This window comes from Dunckerocampus dactyliophorus, chromosome 13 (assembly GCF_027744805.1).
Source record: "Dunckerocampus dactyliophorus isolate RoL2022-P2 chromosome 13, RoL_Ddac_1.1, whole genome shotgun sequence".
Lineage (NCBI taxonomy): Eukaryota > Metazoa > Chordata > Actinopteri > Syngnathiformes > Syngnathidae > Dunckerocampus > Dunckerocampus dactyliophorus.
This window is the reverse complement of record NC_072831.1, coordinates 11,287,248-11,307,960: the sequence shown is the minus strand read 5'-3', so window position 1 is coordinate 11,307,960 and position 20,713 is coordinate 11,287,248. Positions and strand designations below refer to the sequence as shown.

General features: G+C 39.5%; 1 protein-coding gene across 6 annotated transcripts in view; it reads left to right on the top strand.

Moving 5' to 3' along the window:
* LOC129192313 (ryanodine receptor 3-like) overlaps nt 1-20,713 on the top strand; it is a 159,920-nt gene that overhangs the window by 108,166 nt on the left and 31,041 nt on the right. For all 6 annotated transcript variants that reach the window (XM_054796205.1, XM_054796207.1, XM_054796203.1 and 3 more), the window contains 23 exons: nt 1,542-1,728; nt 1,859-1,967; nt 2,038-2,158; nt 4,588-4,757; nt 7,063-7,283; nt 7,432-7,522; nt 8,072-8,212; nt 9,713-9,876; nt 9,995-10,073; nt 10,305-10,394; nt 10,843-10,989; nt 11,063-11,125; nt 12,316-12,391; nt 13,103-13,226; nt 13,332-13,447; nt 13,531-13,598; nt 13,673-13,794; nt 13,946-13,995; nt 16,736-16,796; nt 17,508-17,746; nt 19,308-19,389; nt 19,481-19,611; nt 19,684-20,010. In XM_054796205.1, coding sequence (XP_054652180.1) covers nt 1,542-1,728; nt 1,859-1,967; nt 2,038-2,158; nt 4,588-4,757; nt 7,063-7,283; nt 7,432-7,522; nt 8,072-8,212; nt 9,713-9,876; nt 9,995-10,073; nt 10,305-10,394; nt 10,843-10,989; nt 11,063-11,125; nt 12,316-12,391; nt 13,103-13,226; nt 13,332-13,447; nt 13,531-13,598; nt 13,673-13,794; nt 13,946-13,995; nt 16,736-16,796; nt 17,508-17,746; nt 19,308-19,389; nt 19,481-19,611; nt 19,684-20,010 — 2,979 coding nt within the window. The remainder of the gene's footprint in view (nt 1-1,541; nt 1,729-1,858; nt 1,968-2,037; nt 2,159-4,587; nt 4,758-7,062; nt 7,284-7,431; nt 7,523-8,071; nt 8,213-9,712; nt 9,877-9,994; nt 10,074-10,304; nt 10,395-10,842; nt 10,990-11,062; nt 11,126-12,315; nt 12,392-13,102; nt 13,227-13,331; nt 13,448-13,530; nt 13,599-13,672; nt 13,795-13,945; nt 13,996-16,735; nt 16,797-17,507; nt 17,747-19,307; nt 19,390-19,480; nt 19,612-19,683; nt 20,011-20,713) is intronic.

Genomic DNA, 20,713 nt, shown 5'->3' with positions numbered 1-20,713 from the left:
ACATTCACATTTTTTACAATGTACATTTTTGTTTTATCACGTATTTATAGATTATGACCAAATTACATGTTTTCTCTGTGGAAAAAACAGCCTATTTTTGAAACGAAACAAAAAAACATTGTTTTGACCATTTGTGGGACCGTGAATACAGAATCACAAATGACTTCACACATGTAGTAGGGAAGAGAATGGGACGCACAGATGTGTAACACCCCAGAGCAACTTGCATTTGGTGTAGAGCCTACGTTCCCAAAGTGAGGTACGCATAATCCCAGCGGTACACCAATTGTCATGGGGGTATGTGAATAAAAATGTAAAAAAAAATAGTGCCTAACACTCACAATTACAAGTGCGCCAGAACACCTCATGGCACAAGCAGAAGGGAGCAGAAAGGAAAAAAAAAGTTGTTCATTGCTCTGTGTGCATTAAATGAACAAATAAGTAAGTTTGATGAGTATTTTGTGTATTAAGTGTGTTTATATTGGTGTTCCAATCCACTCACGGCAGACTTAAACCATAACCATCGTGCATGGACAAAAAAAGTGAAGCTCAAATTGAACACATTCAAATGAAATGATGCCCACATCAAACTGGAATAAAAGATCTGTAGGATGATTACTTACCTGTTTATCAGTGCTCATGTGAAACTTTGTCAAAATGTGACCATAACAAATACACATTTTTGACCCGGAAGTACTATAAAATTAATTAACCAATGAATTATGTTCAATAGTTGAAGTTAAATTGAAAATGTTTATGTTTTTTAAGTGTGCAGGAGTAGGCGGTACATGACTTCAGGGGGTACACGACGAAAAAGTTTTCGAACCACTGGTGTAGAGTATAAAGCGGGTCTGTTTTTGAGTCCGGATTGGGTCTTCAACCCAAATTTACCAGTCCCCAAGCCAGGTCCGTACTTGGATTAGGTCCATACACAGCCACCGCCTCCACAATATAAGAGTCCATCCATCCATTTTCTATACCACTTCTCCTCATTAGGAGTTCGGGCGGCTACACCCTGGACTGGTCGCCAGCCAATCGCAGGGCACATATAGACAAACAATCATTCACACCTACAATTTGTAGTCACCAATTAACCTCACCTGCATGTTTTTGGAATGTGGGAGTAAGCCAGAGTACCTGGAGAAAACCCACGCGCACACGGGGAGAACATGCAAACTCCACACAGCAATGCCCAAGGGAGAATCGAACCCAGGTCTTCCCGATCTCCAGACTGTCACTGTGTTGGCCAACGTGCTAACCACTAGACCACCGTGCGGCCCCAATATCAGAGTCGTATACAAAAATTAAACTATTCAGGTGACTAATGCTCAATTTTGATTGGTGTTCTGTTTAACAATAGTTGCAGTGGTGTACAACTGCACAGTCATGGTGTGTGTTTCTAATATTTTGGTTCACTCTTAAAATATTAGGAACACTTTCTACATTTAGCAGTAATTCTTCTCCAATGCAAACCACAATCAACATATTGTTAAGTGATTATTATTACTATGAATCTATCAGAACGTTCTTTTGTTCACTAGGTGAGAGTGTGGAGGAGAACTCTAGTGTCGTGGTCAAACTGCTCATCCGTCGCCCCGAGTGTTTCGGACCTGCCCTGAGGGGAGAGGGGGGGAACGGCCTTCTGGCTGCTATGAAAGAAGCCATCAAGATCTCTGAAACCCCGGCTTTGGACCTGCCTGGTTCTGTCCAGGGAGTCAGCTCTGATGCGTGAGCCCTACAGATCAAGCAAATCTTATTGAATCGATACACAGGAGCTGGCCATACGATTTGCTGCTCATCCCTTTTCCCAGCATTAAGGAAAGCCTTCTATCTGCTTATGTTCTCCCCTAACCTTTAGATCTGCTGATGGTGACGATGAAGAGGAGGTGGTCCACATGGGCAATGCCATCATGTCCTTCTACTCTGCTCTCATTGACCTGCTGGGACGTTGTGCCCCAGAGATGCATGTGCGTTTGCTCGAATTTTCATCTCCTATTACTGTTTTTTGTATTTACATTGTCTTTTTACTGTTTAAAGCTCATCAACAAGGGGAAAGGTGAAGCTCTTCGTATTCGTGCCATTTTGCGCTCTTTGGTGCCCATGGAGGACCTGGTGGGAATCATCAGCATACCACTTAAAACACCCATCATTAATAAAGGTATAATATTCACTTTGTCACAACGCTACTACTCCTAATACAAACTAGCTGTCACGCTCCACTTGACAGTCTGAACTCTTAGTTTGGTTTTCCTTTGTTTCCCCCATTATTTTCTGTTTAGGATTTTTACTTTGTAATTTCATTTCTTTTTTGGCACCATTGGTGTTGACTTTACTTTCTCTTTTGAGCGCGATCAGCACAACTGAGTTGGGGTTGGAATTAAAGTGTCATTTAAGTTCAGCTGTGTCCTTTGCTACATGAGAGGTTGGATTATTTGTATGTGTGCTTTGGACTCGCTGTTTGTTGGAGATATTCATTTGTCATGTCGCTCTATGTTAATTAAAGACTTCATTGACTGCACCCGCTGCCATGTGTCCGCATCCTGAGGTAACGCCACTTGCTGCAAAAGTGTACCGTGACACTAGCTACGACAATATTTACCTAATAGAGGTAATTATTGAACTCCATAGTAACCATTTGTATCGCGAATGGCAATGTCACAATGGGCTTTAATATAAAAATTAAACTTAATTTTTTCCTCCCTTAATAATCAAAAGTTTCATTTAAAAACTGCATTTTCTGTTCAGTTGTGTTATTATTGACTAATATCAAAAAAATTTTGGATGTGAAACATTTAAGTGTGACAAACATGCAAAAAAAAAAAAGGAAGGTGGTAAACAGCTTTTCACACCACTGTATGTGTTTGTCTCTTGGTATGATGTTGTTTGATTGTTGGCTTATTGTGTTCCGATTAGTAGATTTTATACATACTTTTAGTAAATGGGACTAGGACGAGGGACTACAGATGAAAAATTGCCTTTGACTAATTCTGGCATATTGACAAAAATGTTGAATATGCACTGTCCCTAAATAAATAAATACCAGTCTAATGAAAATATACAGTAGGCATATTTGCATACTACAGTTGGGGTGGCTCCCATAACAATGCTTACAAAAGCATGAACATTTTAGAGCATAGCTGAAGGATATTGATTTCATTTTACTACTCATGCCTTTTTAATCAGCCAAGTGCTTTTCTGTACACTCCCACAGGTCTGAGTAAGCCAGATCTCTTGTACACAGCTGTCTTGCTCTAATGATTGACCTGCATAAGCATGGCAAGACTTGCCTCTTAAATGTGCAGCCATGAGCGCTGTCAGCAGGCCAGCAGGGAAGACAGAAAGGTTTCATCTGCTGAGTAACCACTCATACCATATGCTGTAGTATTGAGAGTTTTCTGGACTATACAGTAAATCGCCTCGGAGTATAATTCGCATCAGTCAAATAAAGCATCATGATGGAAAAAAAAAACATCCATCCATCCATCCATCCATCCATTTTCTATGCCGCTTCTCCTCATCAGGGTCACGGGGGTATGCTGGAGCCTATCCCAGCTGACTTCGGGTGACAGGCGGGGTACACCCTGGACTGGTCGCCAACCAATGGCAGGAAAAAAAAACATAATAAAAAAAAATATACAGTATATGTCTCACTGGACTATAAGTCAAATTTATTGAGAATTTTATTTCACAGAATTCAAGACCAATAACAGATATTTAATCTGGAAAGGCAAGTTATTCAACTACACAACAGTACACTGAACAACTGGCCAAATAAGTGTCAGGTATGTTAACATAATACATGATTATTCAGCTACACAATAGCATAGATAACATACATGGGAGGTTGAATAGGCTAAATTAACATAACAAACCATGACTCCAACAAGCAAGTTATCAATAAGCTCACCAAGCTCTCGATCTCATTCCACATCATTGAATTGTTCTTCACCCTGTGTGTCGCTTGCCTAGATCGCCCTTTCACGGCTATTGACAGTAATGTTTACTCCTTGGTTCATGACAGTCAGTATGAATTAACATAAAAAAACATGTTAAATTATACAAACCATAATTTTCGGACTATACAGTAGAGCTATAGCTATAGAGATATAAGCTGCACTCACTAAATGTAAAGAGGAAACATTATTTGTACATATACAGGCGGCACTGGTCTAAGTCACAGGTCACGTTTAATTAAATAAATGCTTTTTTCCCAACAGTGCCAAATAGTACATGTAATATTGCTGGTTAAACAGTACCCTAACAGAAAAGTCATTCATCCTCGTCCTGGGAACTAAAACCACTAAAATCGTCATCGGCCCGAACAGCCCCACAAGTCTCTTGCCACACACACCGCCAGTCTCTTTCTCTCTTTAGTTGTCGCTCCCAGCATCAATGTCGCAAGACCAGAACACAGAAAAAAGTACAGTATATTTTGATATAGAAATTGCAGCTGACTACAAGTTGCAGGACCAGCCAAACAAAGAAAAAGGTGTGACTTATACAGGACAATGCAGTACTCAGTATTTCACTTACCGTAGGTCATACAGTGTTCAAGGGTTTTTACATTGCTTTTGTTTTCTCTCTCAGACGGCTCTGTGACAGAACCCGACATGTCAGCCAGCTTTTGTCCAGACCACAAGGCCCCAATGGTGCTGTTCCTGGACCGAGTATATGGTATTGAGGACCAGAGCTTTTTGCTTCACCTGCTTGAAGTCGGCTTCCTTCCTGACCTGAGGGCTGCAAACTCTCTAGATACGGTAGGTAGACGTTTAGGCATTCTAGTGATTTTTAAGACAACTGCATGTAGCACGATGAGGGGTTTTTGTACAGGTTTTCAAGATTATGCATGTACAGTAGGTGTGCCTAGCTTAAGCCATCATATTCAAAAAGACTTGAGGCTTTTTGAATATTGCTGCCAAAGGTGCATCAACAAAGTATTCAGAAAAGGCTGTGAATGCTTACATACATGTGATTTCTTTTTTTTGATATACTGTATATACATTTGCAAACATTTGGCCTAGTGGTTAGCATGTTGGCCACCCAGTCGGGAAGATCTGGGTTCGAATCTCTGTTTGGGCATCTCTGTGTGGAGTTTGCGTGTTCTCCCCATGCGTGTGTGGGTTTTCCCACATTCCCACAATTGAAGACTCTAAATTGCCCATAGGTGTGAATGTCTGTTTGTCTATATGTGCCCTGCGATTAGCTGTACCCTGCCTCCCGTCCAAAGTCAGCTGGGATAGGCTCCAGCATACCCCCGCGACCCTAGTAAGGACAAGCAGCATAGAAAATGGATGGATACATTTGCAAACATTTCATTATTTCTTGTTGTCATAATGGGATGACACCTGCGCTTTTCTTACAATATGCTGTCAAGTCCACAAAGTAGAGAAAAAAAGATGGACATACCATGGATGTAATAAAATATTAAATAAAAAGTTGTTGTTTTACATTTATTTTGGGATTATACGTTGCTGGAAAGAGAATAGCAGCAGTTCAGAGAGAAACCTTGCATTTTTAACCATAATAATATTATTACTTTATTGCTTCGAGCTAGTCATCCCATTTTTACAGCACCTTGGTCAATGTGGGTTTTTTTAAAATTGCCTTGATTTTTAGCATTAATAGTTTGTTTGGGTATCTACAAGCTAGGTTTTTTAAAAAATGTATCATTATTATTCATTTATACAGTAGCTTAACTGAACGATTGTCTTCATTAGCCAAGTCAAACCATTTTCTAGCTAGTCTTCTTTGAATAGTTATGCATTGGTTTGTAGAGGATGTCGTTTGTACATAGAAGTCTGTGAATGATTACTTTGCCTTGTGTTTATATAAATACACATAAAAAAATATGGAAAAAAATATGGATATAGAAGGCCAGTAAGGATGGTCACAATGAACACTTGGAGCTAATTGCAGAGGAGGACACATTGGTCAGCTACATTTCAAGGACACTTGGAGCTTTTTTGAATTGGGACAGCCTTCGCGCACCACGCCCTGCATGTGCGCACTTGAAGGATGCACGCCCTGAAGTCGGACATAGTTACAGTCTCTCCAGCATGTCCTAGGTTTTACCCGAGGCCTCGTACTGGTCGGACATGCCCTGAAATGAAATTTATAAAACAATTTAAGAAATAATAATACATAATAAAAATAGTTAATACAGATAAAATAAAATAATTGTAAAGATCTGTATTTTTTTAACTGTCTTTCTGACGCGCGTTATTCCCAGACTTTCGCAGGCCACATAAAACGGCTGGCCGAATCTGTCCCCAGGGCCTTGAGTTTGACACCTGTGGCATACACCTTACATTAGGTGGTGGACTAATCAATTTGTTAAATTTATTCAGCAAACTATTTGAGTGTCAGAAATTCAGAACATTGAACTTGAAAATGCTTGACAAAGTCTTAGCTTTTTATCTTGGAAAATGTGTGTGAATCATGTAGAAGAGAAGGAAAGAAGTAGCAGGACTACAATGTGAGTATACTGTAATTAAAATATTAAAACACAACACAAATTATACAATAATATAGTCATTTCTAATTATAAAATAGGTACTCTGTATAGGTGTAGTATGTATACTTCATACAAGAAAACTGCAGTATTGTCTTCATTACTTCTGATATGTCTTCCAAAGGCAGTGTCATAAATTGTACTGACCACACAAATAATTTTGAATTTGTTGTAAAACTTTACAACTGAAATTCAATTGTTGCTATCGCATAGACACAGTAGCAGAGATTAATGTAATTGTTCTTCTGGTTAAGCCACTTTTTGCAAGCCAGGATTCTTGGAACACATTTAATTTTGCCTCAAAGCCCAGTAAAAATGGCACTAAAAAAACAACCCTACAAGGATTAAAATTGCATTTGAGTCACAGCTCTGTATTAAATACATATTGAAAATAACTTTCCTGTGACCTTGAACAGGAGAGGCTTTATAGAACATGAATTTTGAATTTGAAAGAAAAAAGCACAGTACCATTTGATGGGAGAATCCCCACAACTGAGTATTATCTTAATGTTGCATGAGGTGTCAGAATGTAATCCCACATCTCTCTGCAGGAGGGTCTGTGCACCACCGAGACGGCGTTGGCCATGAACCGTTACATCGGCTCAGCCATGCTCCCCCTCCTTACTCGCTGCGCGCCCCTCTTTGCCGGCACCGAGCACCATGCCACGCTCATCGATTCCACCCTGCACACCATCTACCGCCTCTCCAAGGGCCGGTCCCTCACCAAGGCCCAGAGAGACGCCATTGAGGAGTGCCTGCTGGCTGTCTGCAAGTGAGGAGAGCACAAAAGGCACATTTATCTGCGCAGACAGGGGTTGAGATTAACAATAAATCGGATCTGGCTTGTCTCCCAAGTCAGTGATGGTGGTTAAAAGAAGCTCATGGGGGCACACTTATCTCTCTCTCACCTCTTTCTGCAGGCACCTTCGCCCTTCTATGCTGCAGCAGCTTCTGCACCGCCTCGTCTTTGACGTGCCCTTGCTGACTGAATACTGCAAGATGCCTCTCAGGGTGGCCAACATATTATTCACTCTGTTTAAAATTCTGTTGGCAGGCTCCGTCTCTTATCACATCCCCTCCAGTTGCCTTGCCCGAATGTCTCATTATCAGACCTTTTCTTTTCTTCTGCATGGTCACTGTGGTCGTCTTCAGTGTGTTTTATGGATCGAATAACTGGTTCCCACCTCTCTCACACACTTCCACTTGTTTGTAGACATCTGTGATAAAGTGACAGTCAGTGGAGAAAAAAAACATTGGGGTGGAGTATTAGACTTTGAGATGACAAGCATGTTGGCTCTGCTGATCCACTTCATCAATCTGGCCGCCAGGGAAAAAAAGAGATCAAATGTTATAAGATATGACTGGCCTGTGAAATAGTGGACACACAGTACACTCACGTACAGTACTGTATTTACATTTAGATTTCATCTGTGCTGAGCGTGTTAGTGCTGCTTTTATGCATTTCCATAGCCTTTGTATTATTTTTAGTGTGATAAAAGTCATTTTGTATATTTAATTCTTCATATGAAGTGACGTTTTTTTCCTTCGCGTGTCCCCCAGCTGCTAACCAACCATTATGAGCAGAACTGGAAGTACTACTGTCTCCCATCCGGCTGGGGTAGCTACGGTACGGCTTCGGAGGATGAACTGCAGCTCACCAAGAAGATCTTCTGGGGAGTGTTTGACTCGCTCTCCCAGAGGGTGAGGCATCTGTTTATTCTGGGCTTTCACATACCTCTTCCAAGTGATATACATCAGCTGTTGTACTAATGCCTAATTTTAAATTATTTTTTCTTCTACCTATAAACATGAAGAGCCTCACAGCTTACTGTTCTTCATGGCAAGCTATTATTACAGGCAGACGCATTTAACATTGTAGGGCCGCTTAAACCAGGGATGTCCAAAGTGTGGCCTGGTGGCCATTGCGGAAGCGTGGTTCTTTTTTTATTATCACATTCACCTTAAAAATTGAACAAAGAACACATTAAATATGGGGAAAAATGTAGGAAAATGGCACAATTTAAATGAGTGGTTAGCATGTTGGCCACACAGTCAGGAGATCGGGAACACCTGGGTTTGAATTTCCACTTGGGCATCTCTTTGTTTGCATGTTCTCCCAGTGCATGTGTGGGTTTTGTCCGGATACTCCGGTTTCCTCCCACATTCCAAAAACATGCGTGTGAGGTTAATTGACAACTCTAAATTTTCCATTGGTATGAATGTGAAAGTGAATGACTGTTTGTCTATATGTGCCCTGCGATTGGCTACCGACCAGTCCAGGGTGTACCCCCCTTCTCGCCCGAAGTCAGGGATGGATGGATGGCACAATTTAAAGAGAGAATGCTGAAATGTTGATAACTTGATACTAATAGCTAACAACAACACAAAGCTTTGTCTTTAAATTAAAGTTATCACAAAATAGTGCATTAACAGCAGTAACTAATTTAATTCCGTTCAAATGTTTAGCTTAGTTAAGCATCATGTCAAGCCACACCTCTCTGTTATGACGGCAGACTGAAGCATTGTGTAGTGTCCCCACACAGTCACACAGTCTGACACTGTTTTATAACTTTATTCTGACCTGAACACATCAACAGCAGTGTAATTCCAGCACCATATACTGTAGGTATTACCAACACACAAACACGTCTCTAGTCCTCCTTGGAACGACAATTCCTCATTGTCTAGACTAGACTACCGCAAGATGCATTCAGGGCCACTGCAAAAATCACAATAATGTCTTTATTATGTCCGTGTGTGTGGTCTAAATAAACAGAAAAACAAAGAAAAACAATAAGTGGCTATTCTTATCACTCACTAACGTAACTCTTACTGCAGAAGTAAAATCTGATGTATTTAAGTACACTCAGATATCCCAAAAAATACATCTACACTCAAAATTCAACTTAAATTACTCTTCATGGCTGTTAATATTATGGTTAAAATATGATTCAAATGTTGTGCTGCTATTAAAGAGACTAGCCTTAGGCAAAAAGATTTTCAGACATGTTCATAGCATTCCATTCGATTTTGGGCCCACCCTAAAAACATGATATTGATATGAAGCCTTAATAATTAATCATTAATATCTCTTCTCCAGACTTCCCCTTTGTCTTGTTTTTGCTTCTTGACCCAACTACTTTAATGAGCAACCAATGGATGACAATACTTCAATTAGGCTTTTTTCTTCTTTTTGTGCAGAAATATGACCCAGAGCTGTTCAAGATGGCGATGCCCTGTCTGAGCGCCATAGCTGGAGCATTACCGCCCGACTATGTGGATGCGTCTATTAGTAGCATCATGGAGAAGCCTCTTTCAGTAGATACTCACGGCAACTTTGACCCCAAACCCATCACCACCTTTAAGTAAGTCACAATGCAGCTACACGTTTGATGTTCATACACAGTACAAACATTACGGTACAAAAATGTAACTGCATGCATCGAGAGTCCCCACTTATTAATACGCACATTTGGCTTTCAGCATTGCCCTCCCAGAGAAGCTTGAGCACTTTGTCAACAAGTATGCTGAACATTCTCATGAGAAATGGTCAGCAGAGAAGGTAAAGCTAATGAGGCTTGACAATAAGACTGCTTGTTTCTGTATTGAGGGCCAATGCTTTACATTGTTCCTGCTACATGATGCAGTATTGCGTCTGTGTAAAGACAGCTGAGTAGAGCACAATCTGAACGTGTCGTTGTGTGTATATCTTCTACCAAGGCATTCTAAGAATAAACAAAGGCACAATAGATACGCTGTTGGCCTCATACGACCCACTGTGATTGCTCTCCAGGTGCTGCTTGGGTGGAAATATGGAGACTGTGTGGATGAGAAGGCCAGGACTCACCCACAGCTCAGGACATACAAATCTCTGACAGAGAAGGTACCGTAATCTTATGTACCGTAACATAAGATTTAGGATGATGTTGCATTTTTGCATTTGTTGACTACATGAGGAAACATATTGGCACACCTAGCTATTGCATTTACAGGAATTGAAAATTGGTCATCGCCAAAAGCCTGTCTGGAGGGGAATTTTTCCTTTTGTTTGGACAGAGGTCACTGATGTTGCAGAAGAAGCTTTGCTCATAAAGTCTGTTCTAGTTCGTCCACATCAAACTCATCCAAGCACTCCTTTTTTTGCACCTTGTTTTGTGTACTTTTACGGTGGGAATAATTAAGAGTTAAGAACCAACTTAAGGGTCTATCCCTATTCCTTATTGATTCAAATAATTGATTAAAACATGTGTCCCAGTACCTTTGTCTTCATGGTTTAACTAAAGGACTATTTAGAGACTAATTATTTCACTGTGTTGCCTCCTGGTGTTAAGGAGAAAGAGATTTACAGATGGCCAATCAGGGAGTCATTGAAAAGCATGCTGGCAATGGGCTGGAGTGTCGACCGGGCCAGAGATGGAGAGAGCACATCGCAACACAGGGAGAATGAAAAGATGCGAAAGATCTCTCAGGCCTCACAAGTATGGTGGAAATATATAAAAAATAGACACAATCAACCTGCTGAATCACTCATTTCAATTTCTTTAAACACAGGCGAATGGTTTTCATCCCAGCCCGGTAGACACAAGCAATGTGGTTCTATCCAGAGAGCTGCAAGTGAGTGACCACTCCTTTACCATACATTTATTTGTATCTTTTTTCCAGACCAAATACAAGATTTAAAAAACCAAAACAAACAAACAAAAAGAAAAATGTTATTTACCGGGGATGGGCATTTGACTCGATGGAGAAAATAAATGATCAATTCATTGATTCTTTGTTCATTTTTAAATATCAGGATGGCAGAATCTGTCTTTGAATGTTCTGAAATCCGATGTCAATGTTGCTGTTGTATTGAGCAGAATAATGCTTCCAAGTGGAATTTAAACGTTTAGCAAATGGTCAGCTCAATGGTCAGCCAAATGTCCCATCAAACTATTTGAGACTGAATCCATAGCACCTCTTCTAGTTGCAGCCCAGTAATGCACTTCATGTTGCCTCAATCATTTAAAGGTGCCTTGCCCGTTAGGATATTTTCCTGGTTACATGGAAAACGTTGCCTCAGTTTGCATACGTTTTCCGGTTAGCGTGCAGTATGGCACATTTTGATAAAGAAGGTAAGAAACACTATTGAATTGAAGAGATAACTCAGAGGAAAATACGAAGCTGACTATAATAGTCGTCCTTGTCACCAATCAAGTCATTAATTAAAGTAAAAGTGACGTTAAATGTTCATTTATCCGTTTCATTTGTCATTTATAGACCTTCCGAATTGTTTTCTCCATGTGAAAATATAATTGCAAAACTATAAAAAAAAATTTCAGTGTTAACATTTTTGGGTGTCCGAAACGGATTAATTGGAATTGCATTACTTCTCATGAGAAACATTTTTTAGGTTAGAATACGTTTCGATTTGTTGCATATGTGCACACGCCATGGACATTTACATGAATACCAGACAGCAAAGAGTAAAAGATGTAAAAAGCAATACTGTTATTGAGGTTGAACAAAATCTTTTTCAAGTTTATGTTGGAATTGTGACAAATATAGACATTTATTTGTTCAATCTGTTCTTTTAAACAACTATTGGTAACACCTCCTAGCCATTTTTGGTGTTTGTATATTTTAATATTTATTTTGGTTTAAAAAAGTGTAGTTTGGAACTGAAAAGGGACAGCACCTTTAAAACAATTAATCACTCAATCGACTTTCTTAATGTTATTTGAGTCATTGTTATGCCAATCTTTACTGTTTACTGAATGCTGATGAAAGTTGCCGTTTTTCCTATTTGTTGTCTTTTGTACAAGGGAATGGTGGAGGTGGTGGCTGAAAATTACCATAACATCTGGGCCAAAAGGAAAAAGACTGACCTGGGATATAGAGGTGATATGCTAATGAGCTCAATTGTACCGTCTTGACCTGAATATATATTTTTTCCCTAAAAGTCTGAAAAAGGGTACCCATTTTATATCTGGGGTATAGAAATTGTATAAATGCAAACAAACAAATATAATATTGTATTTTATTGTAATCTATTACCAGTTGTTATTTTCACTGTTATTGAAAACATGATTTAAAAAAATAGACTTTATTTGGTCTTAAAAAATATTTTTCCAAAAACAGGTCTTGAAAAAGAGGGGTCATCTTATATCCAGGGTTGGCTTATATTTGGGTCATTATGCTACTTCCTGTTTACACACAGATACATTCAGATACTGTGACCTCGCACAGGTGTGCAGGTTAAAAGAACCTCTTTTTTTTTTGTTTTGAAGTGCAAATAGCAGGATATAGCGGTTTGTGGTTTTTTTTGTCTTTGTGTCTCTGCAACAATTACATCACAATAGCACTTAATAGTCACCATATATGGTCATGTATGGTCATCAGAGCTTTCCACAGGTCAAAGTGTCAAGGTTAAAGATCAGCTTTAGATCTGCTTAGTTTTTGATGACGACCACCCAAATCTTTAGTTGGTGTGCCTAAGTAGGTCATACGTCATTCGTAAATAGGTCAAAACCGTGCAACCACTGCTTTCTTGGAAACGAACATAGTACACTCCACGTATGACTTCATTGTGTGCTTGGACACTGCTTTTAGGTGGAGGTACACACCCTTTGCTGGTGCCCTATGAAACGCTGACAGCCAAAGAGAAGGCTCGTGATCGAGAGAAGGCTCAGGATCTCTTCCGCTTCCTTCAAATCAGTGGCTACAGCATCACAAGGTGGTCACTAACATGGCAAACACAGCTTCTAAAAGTTGCTGTTTGACGGTGTAGTTTAGATGATGAGTCAAAAAGGTGATTGTTGTTTTATGTGTTGAGTTGCAGAGGTCTGAAGGACTTGGAGCAGGACTCCTCGTCCATGGAGAAAAGGTTTGCTTACAGGTTCCTCAAGAAGCTGCTCAAGTATGTTGACTCCGCCCAGGAGTTCATCGCTCATCTAGGTACAATAATAACGCAAAGGATGCAATTATAATGCACATATGAAAGCCCATTTTCAGTTTTTTTTTATATTCATTTAATCCAGAGGCCATGGCTGCCAGTGGCAAAACAGACAGGTCACCTCATGAGCAAGAAATCAAGTTTTTTGCCAAAGTAAGAATGGAATTCTATGTGTGATTCTGTATGTCTATCTTATGTATATCTTATATATTTTTGTGCTCCTCCAGGTTCTCCTCCCACTCATTGACCAATACTTCAAGAATCACTCTCTCTACTTCCTGTCATCACCCAATAAGAACCTCAGCAGCAGCGGCTACGCCTCCAACAAGGAGAAGGAAATGGTCACCAGGTCGCCACATTGCCTTGCATCTACACACATTTACTGTACACAGCATGACAGTAAAACTCACTGTACAATCATTTTTACGATCTTTGCTTCAACTATTTACTCATTGTAACTTTCTGAATTTCCCTCCCTTTTCTAAACTTCACACCTCTAGCTTGTTTTGTAAACTGGCAGCTCTTGTAAGACATAGGATTTCTCTCTTTGGTAAGCTGCTCACTTCTGCCTGCATGTGTGCATGCACGTGTGTGTGTGTGTGTGTGTGTGTGTGTGTGTGTGTGTAGCGTTTGCAAACTTATGTCAAATCAAACTTGATCTTTTTTCCAAATTTGAATTATTGATTATTACCATTTTAAGGTTAATAATTGAATACGACCTGTTGAACATGATTTAAAAATATGCATGATATTTTTAGGAAAATGCAATATATAAAGCATGCAGAGTATTTCGGTGTTTTTTTCTTTTTGCTGAAAACACAGTAAATAAATACATTAGGGATGCTTCCATCGATCGGCCACCGATCAATATCGATTTCTGAGAAAAAGCATGTGATCGGCATATGCCGATAAATGACTACAGCATGCAGCCTGTAACGAGCGTCCCCCACCCACTTTCCTTCACACTACGCAGGCATGCCAAACCCAAAACAAACATGTCTGCCGTGTGGAACTTACCTGTTTTGTGAGAGTGATAAATTTTGTACCTTGCTAAACATGACACGAAAAATATCTTGCATGTTAAAAAGCTTTAATTTACTACAGCATTTGCAGAACTTGACGCAGTATGGTGAGTTTTCGAGGCTCACGATGTGATCATCGGTCAAACATCACCTAATGTAGCCAGCGTTGGACAACACTCGCCATATGTGCGTGACAGACAGAAGTCTAAAGCAAATAACCCGGAAAATAATTCAGTTCCTCGGACTAGATGACTAGCCTCTCTCAGCAGTGGAAGACATCGGGTTTGCCCACTGCTCTCTCACTTGGAGTCCTGCTAGAACACCATCAAACTATGTACTCTCACATTCAAACTCTCATTAAAGATGACGTCTCATCCTCTCTAAGTTTCAAGACTGAAATATGTTCTCTTGAAAAAGTAAGTCAAGTATGTTTTTGTCTAAATGACGGTGATTTAATGGTTCCTTTTTTCATATCATATAGCCAGTAGCAGGGTTGCAACCAGGAATTCGGGGCCCCGTAAAAAAAAAAAAAACACACACTGGGCGCCCCATCCCCCCGTTTTATTTTTTAAGAAATGCCTATTTTTTGGGGTCCCTTGGAATTGTCCTAACTTTTCCCCCTTAAATGACACGCCTATCCAATAGCACTCATCATAAATACATTTTAAAATGTACACTTAATCTATGTGATCGGATGTCAGATGATTTCACTCATGGATGATTGGTATCGGAATTGGTAGCGTAAAACCCTGATCGGAGCATCCCAAAAATACATATACCGTCATGGAAAAAATGATTAGACCACCCTTGTCTCTTCAGTTTATTGATCCATTTAATGCCTGATACAACTAAAGGTGCGTTTGTTTGGATAAATATAATGGTGATAACAAATATAGCTCATAAGAGTTTCATTTAAGAGCTGATATCTAGCAACTTCCATGGTTTTTTTGATAATAACCAAAATCACTTACAGTGTAAGTGCTTGCATGAATAGCTATAGCATTGTACTGCCAAAAAAATGTAACTCTTAAGATCTATTTTTCTTGTCATTGTTATATTAGTCCAAACAAAGATACCTTTAGTTGTATCAGGCATTAAAATGAACAAAAAACTGAAGAAACAGGGGTGGTCTAATCATTTTTTCCATGACTGTACATATACAGCATCTCAAGAAATTAGGATGTCGTGCAAAAGTTATTTGATTTCAGGAGTTCAATTCAGACTAATGAAAGGCTCAGGAATTGTTCAGTATTCAGCATTTCAGCATTGTTCAGTTAAAATTGTCAACATGAGGCCACATCCTTCTTAAACAGAAGTGGCTGTATTATGAAACCGAAATTATAGGAGCATCATGTATTTTAATTTAAATTTAATGGGGTTAGGAGGTAAGATACCTTGTTTTTAGGTCAAATATGTTTTTTCTACTGATTGTAGTGCATTACTTTTTTGTATGAAAGCCTACTAAATGTCCCGAGAAGTATATGGCAGTGACTTCTCCTCATCATAATTAGAAATATTCTTGATATTTGCTTTCATACCGATATTTGATATATCGATGTTGCCCAGCACTTCATTATCGATACGGATACCACCAACACCAATACAGGCAGTGCAGGTCTTCCCTCAACCTAATGTCAGGTCGCATCTTGTGTAATGAATGAACACATGATGCTTATTTTACTGTGATGCCACAGAATGTATTTAGCAAATAAACACTGTTAATAAGAAAAATACTGCAATATGCAATTTACTGTACGTCATAGAAAAAGTGCCATTTTAAACATTTTGTCTCAACAAAATTGTTATTTCAAAAGTCATGACCAATAGTCAACTAAAATGTTGATAAACTACTATCAGCAAGTAAGAGAGGTTAGACTGAATAGATTCACAAATAAGAATCCAATTCTAATAATGCTGGTAACCATACAATTTAGCTGCACATTTATGCAAATAACTGCACATGTGGTACAAACATTCGTATAAGAACAAAGTAAAGTACAAACTGTAAAACTCTGGACTAATACAATTAGTGAAATTCTAAATCGGGAATTACTTTGCTCCATGTAGTACTCCAATATTCAAGATTGATACTTTTCTTTCCTCTTGCATAATCAGTGCTTTTATTGCAAATTGCATATTCAGAAAATCTATATTGATATGGACAGAGATCAAAATTTTCTGCCAATATAAAATAATATACAATAATATCAGTTGGCCGATAATATCAAACATTGTGATGATTGCTTTTGCGTGCTTGTTGTCTCTTAGGAAGTGATTCTACCACGATGGTGAGCTGTCTGCACATCCTGGCACACACACTGGATACCAGGTGGGTTCAAACATGGCAGCGTGTAAAGTGAAACACTGAATATCCATTCCTAAAGGAATGAAACAAAAGCCCACTGTTTGATAAATTGCTGAACTATTTAAATTATTTGCGAGCCTTTCTCGCTGTACTTTTATGACTTAAAATCAATTTTGTTTCATCTCATTAAAAGCATATTTGTCATGAAGTATTCTTATTGCTGGAATGTCTTGCGGGAAGCACTGACATTAGCAAAGAGCATCCTTTGGCATTTAATTAAGCAAACAAGTTTCATGCAGCATATGATGCCCAAGGCTTACAGTGTGCTTCTTGTTAATGCAGCTCACGCTGAATGAAGGCCATAATGTTTTTTACCTTTCATTTGTCCTTTCTACTGGGACACATCAAAGCCTTGTTATTCATGTAGTAATGTTATGAATTATGAAATGCTGAAAATAGACAGACTAATCATATTAATGCATTGCATACACCGTTTTTGTATGCAATGCTTTGACACCTGCAATGTCACCTTGGATTTAATGTAAATATTTATGTAATTTACTGAACACATCAGTCATGTTTCTACGTGTGAGAGAGGCAGTGAGGTGGATGTCTCATATTTTACGAACATTTACAGAGTGCTGTCCTTTTCATGCCAAGGGTTATTGAGTGATTTATTTTGAATGCAATATTTGTGTTTGTGAGTGTTGATCAAGCTCTTTTCCACCACGACAGGACAGTGATGAAGTCGGGCTCGGAATCTGTGAGGGTGGGGTTGAGGACGTTCTTTGAGAACGCCGCTGAGGACTTGGAGAAAACGTTCGAGAACCTCAAGCTGGGGAAGTTCACTCACTCACGTTCACAGATGAAAGGCGTCTCGCAGAACATCAACTACACCACGGTGGCTCTGCTCCCCATCCTGACCGCTCTGTTTGAGCACATCACTCAACACCACTTTGGGGTGGACCTTCTTTGTGAGTCCTCACAGTTAAGATATAATCTAGCAAATGTTTACATGTAGTGTAAGTGTGGTGATACACTGAGACACAGATAATACAATACGAAGAAAAAAGCGCTGACGTGACATTCATGGGGTGCAACTTGTTAATCCTCTTGTCTTTAGAATCACCTCAGCTGTTACAGTGCATACATTCAGCGACACGCATGTAGGGAATATTGATTAGAGACAAAATATCTTAGTAGTGAGACCAGTGTGCCAATGTTTGACGTAAATGAATGAATAACAATACTTCGGAAGACCAAGACCAATTTGCGCCAAAAGAGTAGCCCCAATTACATGTCATTAATACAAGGCATACTTGTACTTTGTTTTTATGGAAGATCTGACCACATCATCCAAATGCTGAAGCAGAAATCAAGACTTGAAAATCCAACAGGCAACTTGAATTTTTCCCTTTTGTGAATATTCTCTTGAAACCCCACATTCATTTCAATGACTGCCATCTCCAGTTCTATGGTTGCCATTGCATTTTTTCCTTGTTGCAATCAGAGGTACACTGTAGAGGCCATTACTGAAAGATATAAGCCAAGTCTGGTAAAAAAACAAACTCCCTTATATTAGAATATTTTATATTTATTTTAATTGGTTTATTTGACAGGGACAGTGTACATTAAATAGCATTGCTGCAAATGCACCAGAGTTAGCCAAAAGGCTATTTTTCATTTGTTGTCCCTGGACAGATGTTAACAATTGTCTCCCTAAAACAACAATAAAAGGACTATAAAAGGAACAATGCAAATACAGTATAAAAGGTTAGTAAAAAAAAACAAAAAACGATGCAACTATTAGTGTGGTTGGTTTGCTTGTGACCAGGTTGTAACAGTAGCTTATATGTGGCAGGACTATAGCACGCATGAACATCTTAGCCACTTGCAGTGATAGATAAAATAAGACAAAGTCTCATGAGATCATGCTGCAGTTTCAGTCAATGCCATGCATGACTGCAGTTTCACCTTTTAAAGTCTTGGTCAATTACCAAAGTGTACTACTTCAACATTGAAATGTTGAGGCTCAACCGTAGCTGCTTCTGAAATATTGTACCAGAAGCAACTTGCTACAGTATATTTCCATAAATCACCATTGCAGCCCATTCTGATGCTCAAATGTAGACTGTAACATTGTCCTGATCAAAATGATTTACGATTCTATCATCTGATTAGAGATTTGCATTAATAAGTGCCTTTTATTTATGAAACCTTATTTTTCCAACAGCCAGTGATTCTTTCTATGGCAAAGCTGAGGCCTTTCTAAATTTAAAGGGTATCTGCCCTCAGATGTTATAGCTGGCTAAAGTAAATTTGCACTTTGGTAGCTAATGATTATTTACAGCTCTCTACCAGTCTCAGACTTCCACCATTCTTTTTCAAAACTTCTGTGATTAAAAGAGATATAACATTATGCTTTTGAATGACATCCAGTCCAAGGTACGTGAACAATTGACTTTTAACAGGACATGCTGAGTAGAGAACATCTGTTAGGACATGATTCAGTTGGAGTTGTTTTGCCCTTTCCAGTGGATGATGTCCAAGTGTCTTGCTATCGGATCCTGACCAGCCTCTATGCTCTGGGGACAGGGAAGAACATCTACGTAGAAAGGTATCCGAGCTAATTTGCAGTGTTATTCCATTAATGGTTTTGTAATTGAATCCATACATTGAGCCACTTTGACCTGCTCTGTGTCCCTCAGACAGCTGCCAGCTCTGGGTCAGTGTCTGGCCACCTTGGCGGGGGCCATGCCCGTGGCTTTTTTGGAACCCATGCTGAACATGTACAACCCCTTCTCTGTTTTTAACACTAAAAGTGGCCGTGAACGAGCCAGTAAGTTAGATGTTGTTCTTTCTAGGCAATCCTTTAGATATGGCTCTAAATAGTCTTTGATTCAATCTTTAGTCCTGGGCATTCCAGACTCAGTTGAGAAAATGTGTCCCGGTATGCCGCGACTTGACGGGCTCGTGAAAGACATCAACGACATGGCCGAATCTGGAGCGCGGTACACAGAGATGCCCCATGTGATCGAAGTGGTCCTGCCCATGCTTTGTAACTACCTGTCCTACTGGTGGGAAAGGGGGCCTGAGAACCAGCCAGCCAGCAGCAGCAGCAGCGTGTGCTGCACCACCGTCACATCACAACACCTCAGCCTCATTCTGGGCAACATCCTGAAAATCCTCAACAACAACCTGGGCATCGATGAGGCCTCGTGGATGAAGAGGATTGCAGGTAGGACTTAGCCAGTGCAGCACACTCCACAATGAAACTAATTACTAATTACTTTATCAAGGTAATGTCTTTAATGCTTTTAGAACTGAACACTGTACAGTCTTCCCTCGTTTACCGAGGGTAATTGGTTCCAGACCCGACTGTGATAAGTGAATTTCCGCAAAGTAGGATTCAACATGGAGTATTTTTCTTTTCAAAGTATAGAAAACCTGTTTATGACCTACTAAATATGTTTTTACCAGTATTAGAACCCTGTAGACATGAAATAACACCCCTATACTCTGTAGTCACCTTTACACTCACATTACCTACTATAGTAGACATGATAAGCAATAATAAGACATAATAACTCACACGTTAGCATTGGGATCGCATGGCATAAAAAAAAAGAAAAGATTGACATCAGCCTATCATCCACCCTCACTATGACATTTGTCACTTGACTGATTTACAGGGCAGCCAGTCTGACATGCATCTAGCGTGCAGGTGCATCTGTAAAATAATGGACACTGCTGCACTACTGCTATCTTTGTTTACACCGCATTGCGAAACTCTTACACACAGACTATCTCTGCAGGGACAAAAGAGAGGGCTGCCACTTTAAGAATAGCAAGCCATCGAGCTAACTAGTTAGCCTCCAATGTATTTATTCTGAACTTAAGAAAGGGTTTGAAACTGAGTGGGGAAGAAAGACAAAGTAAGA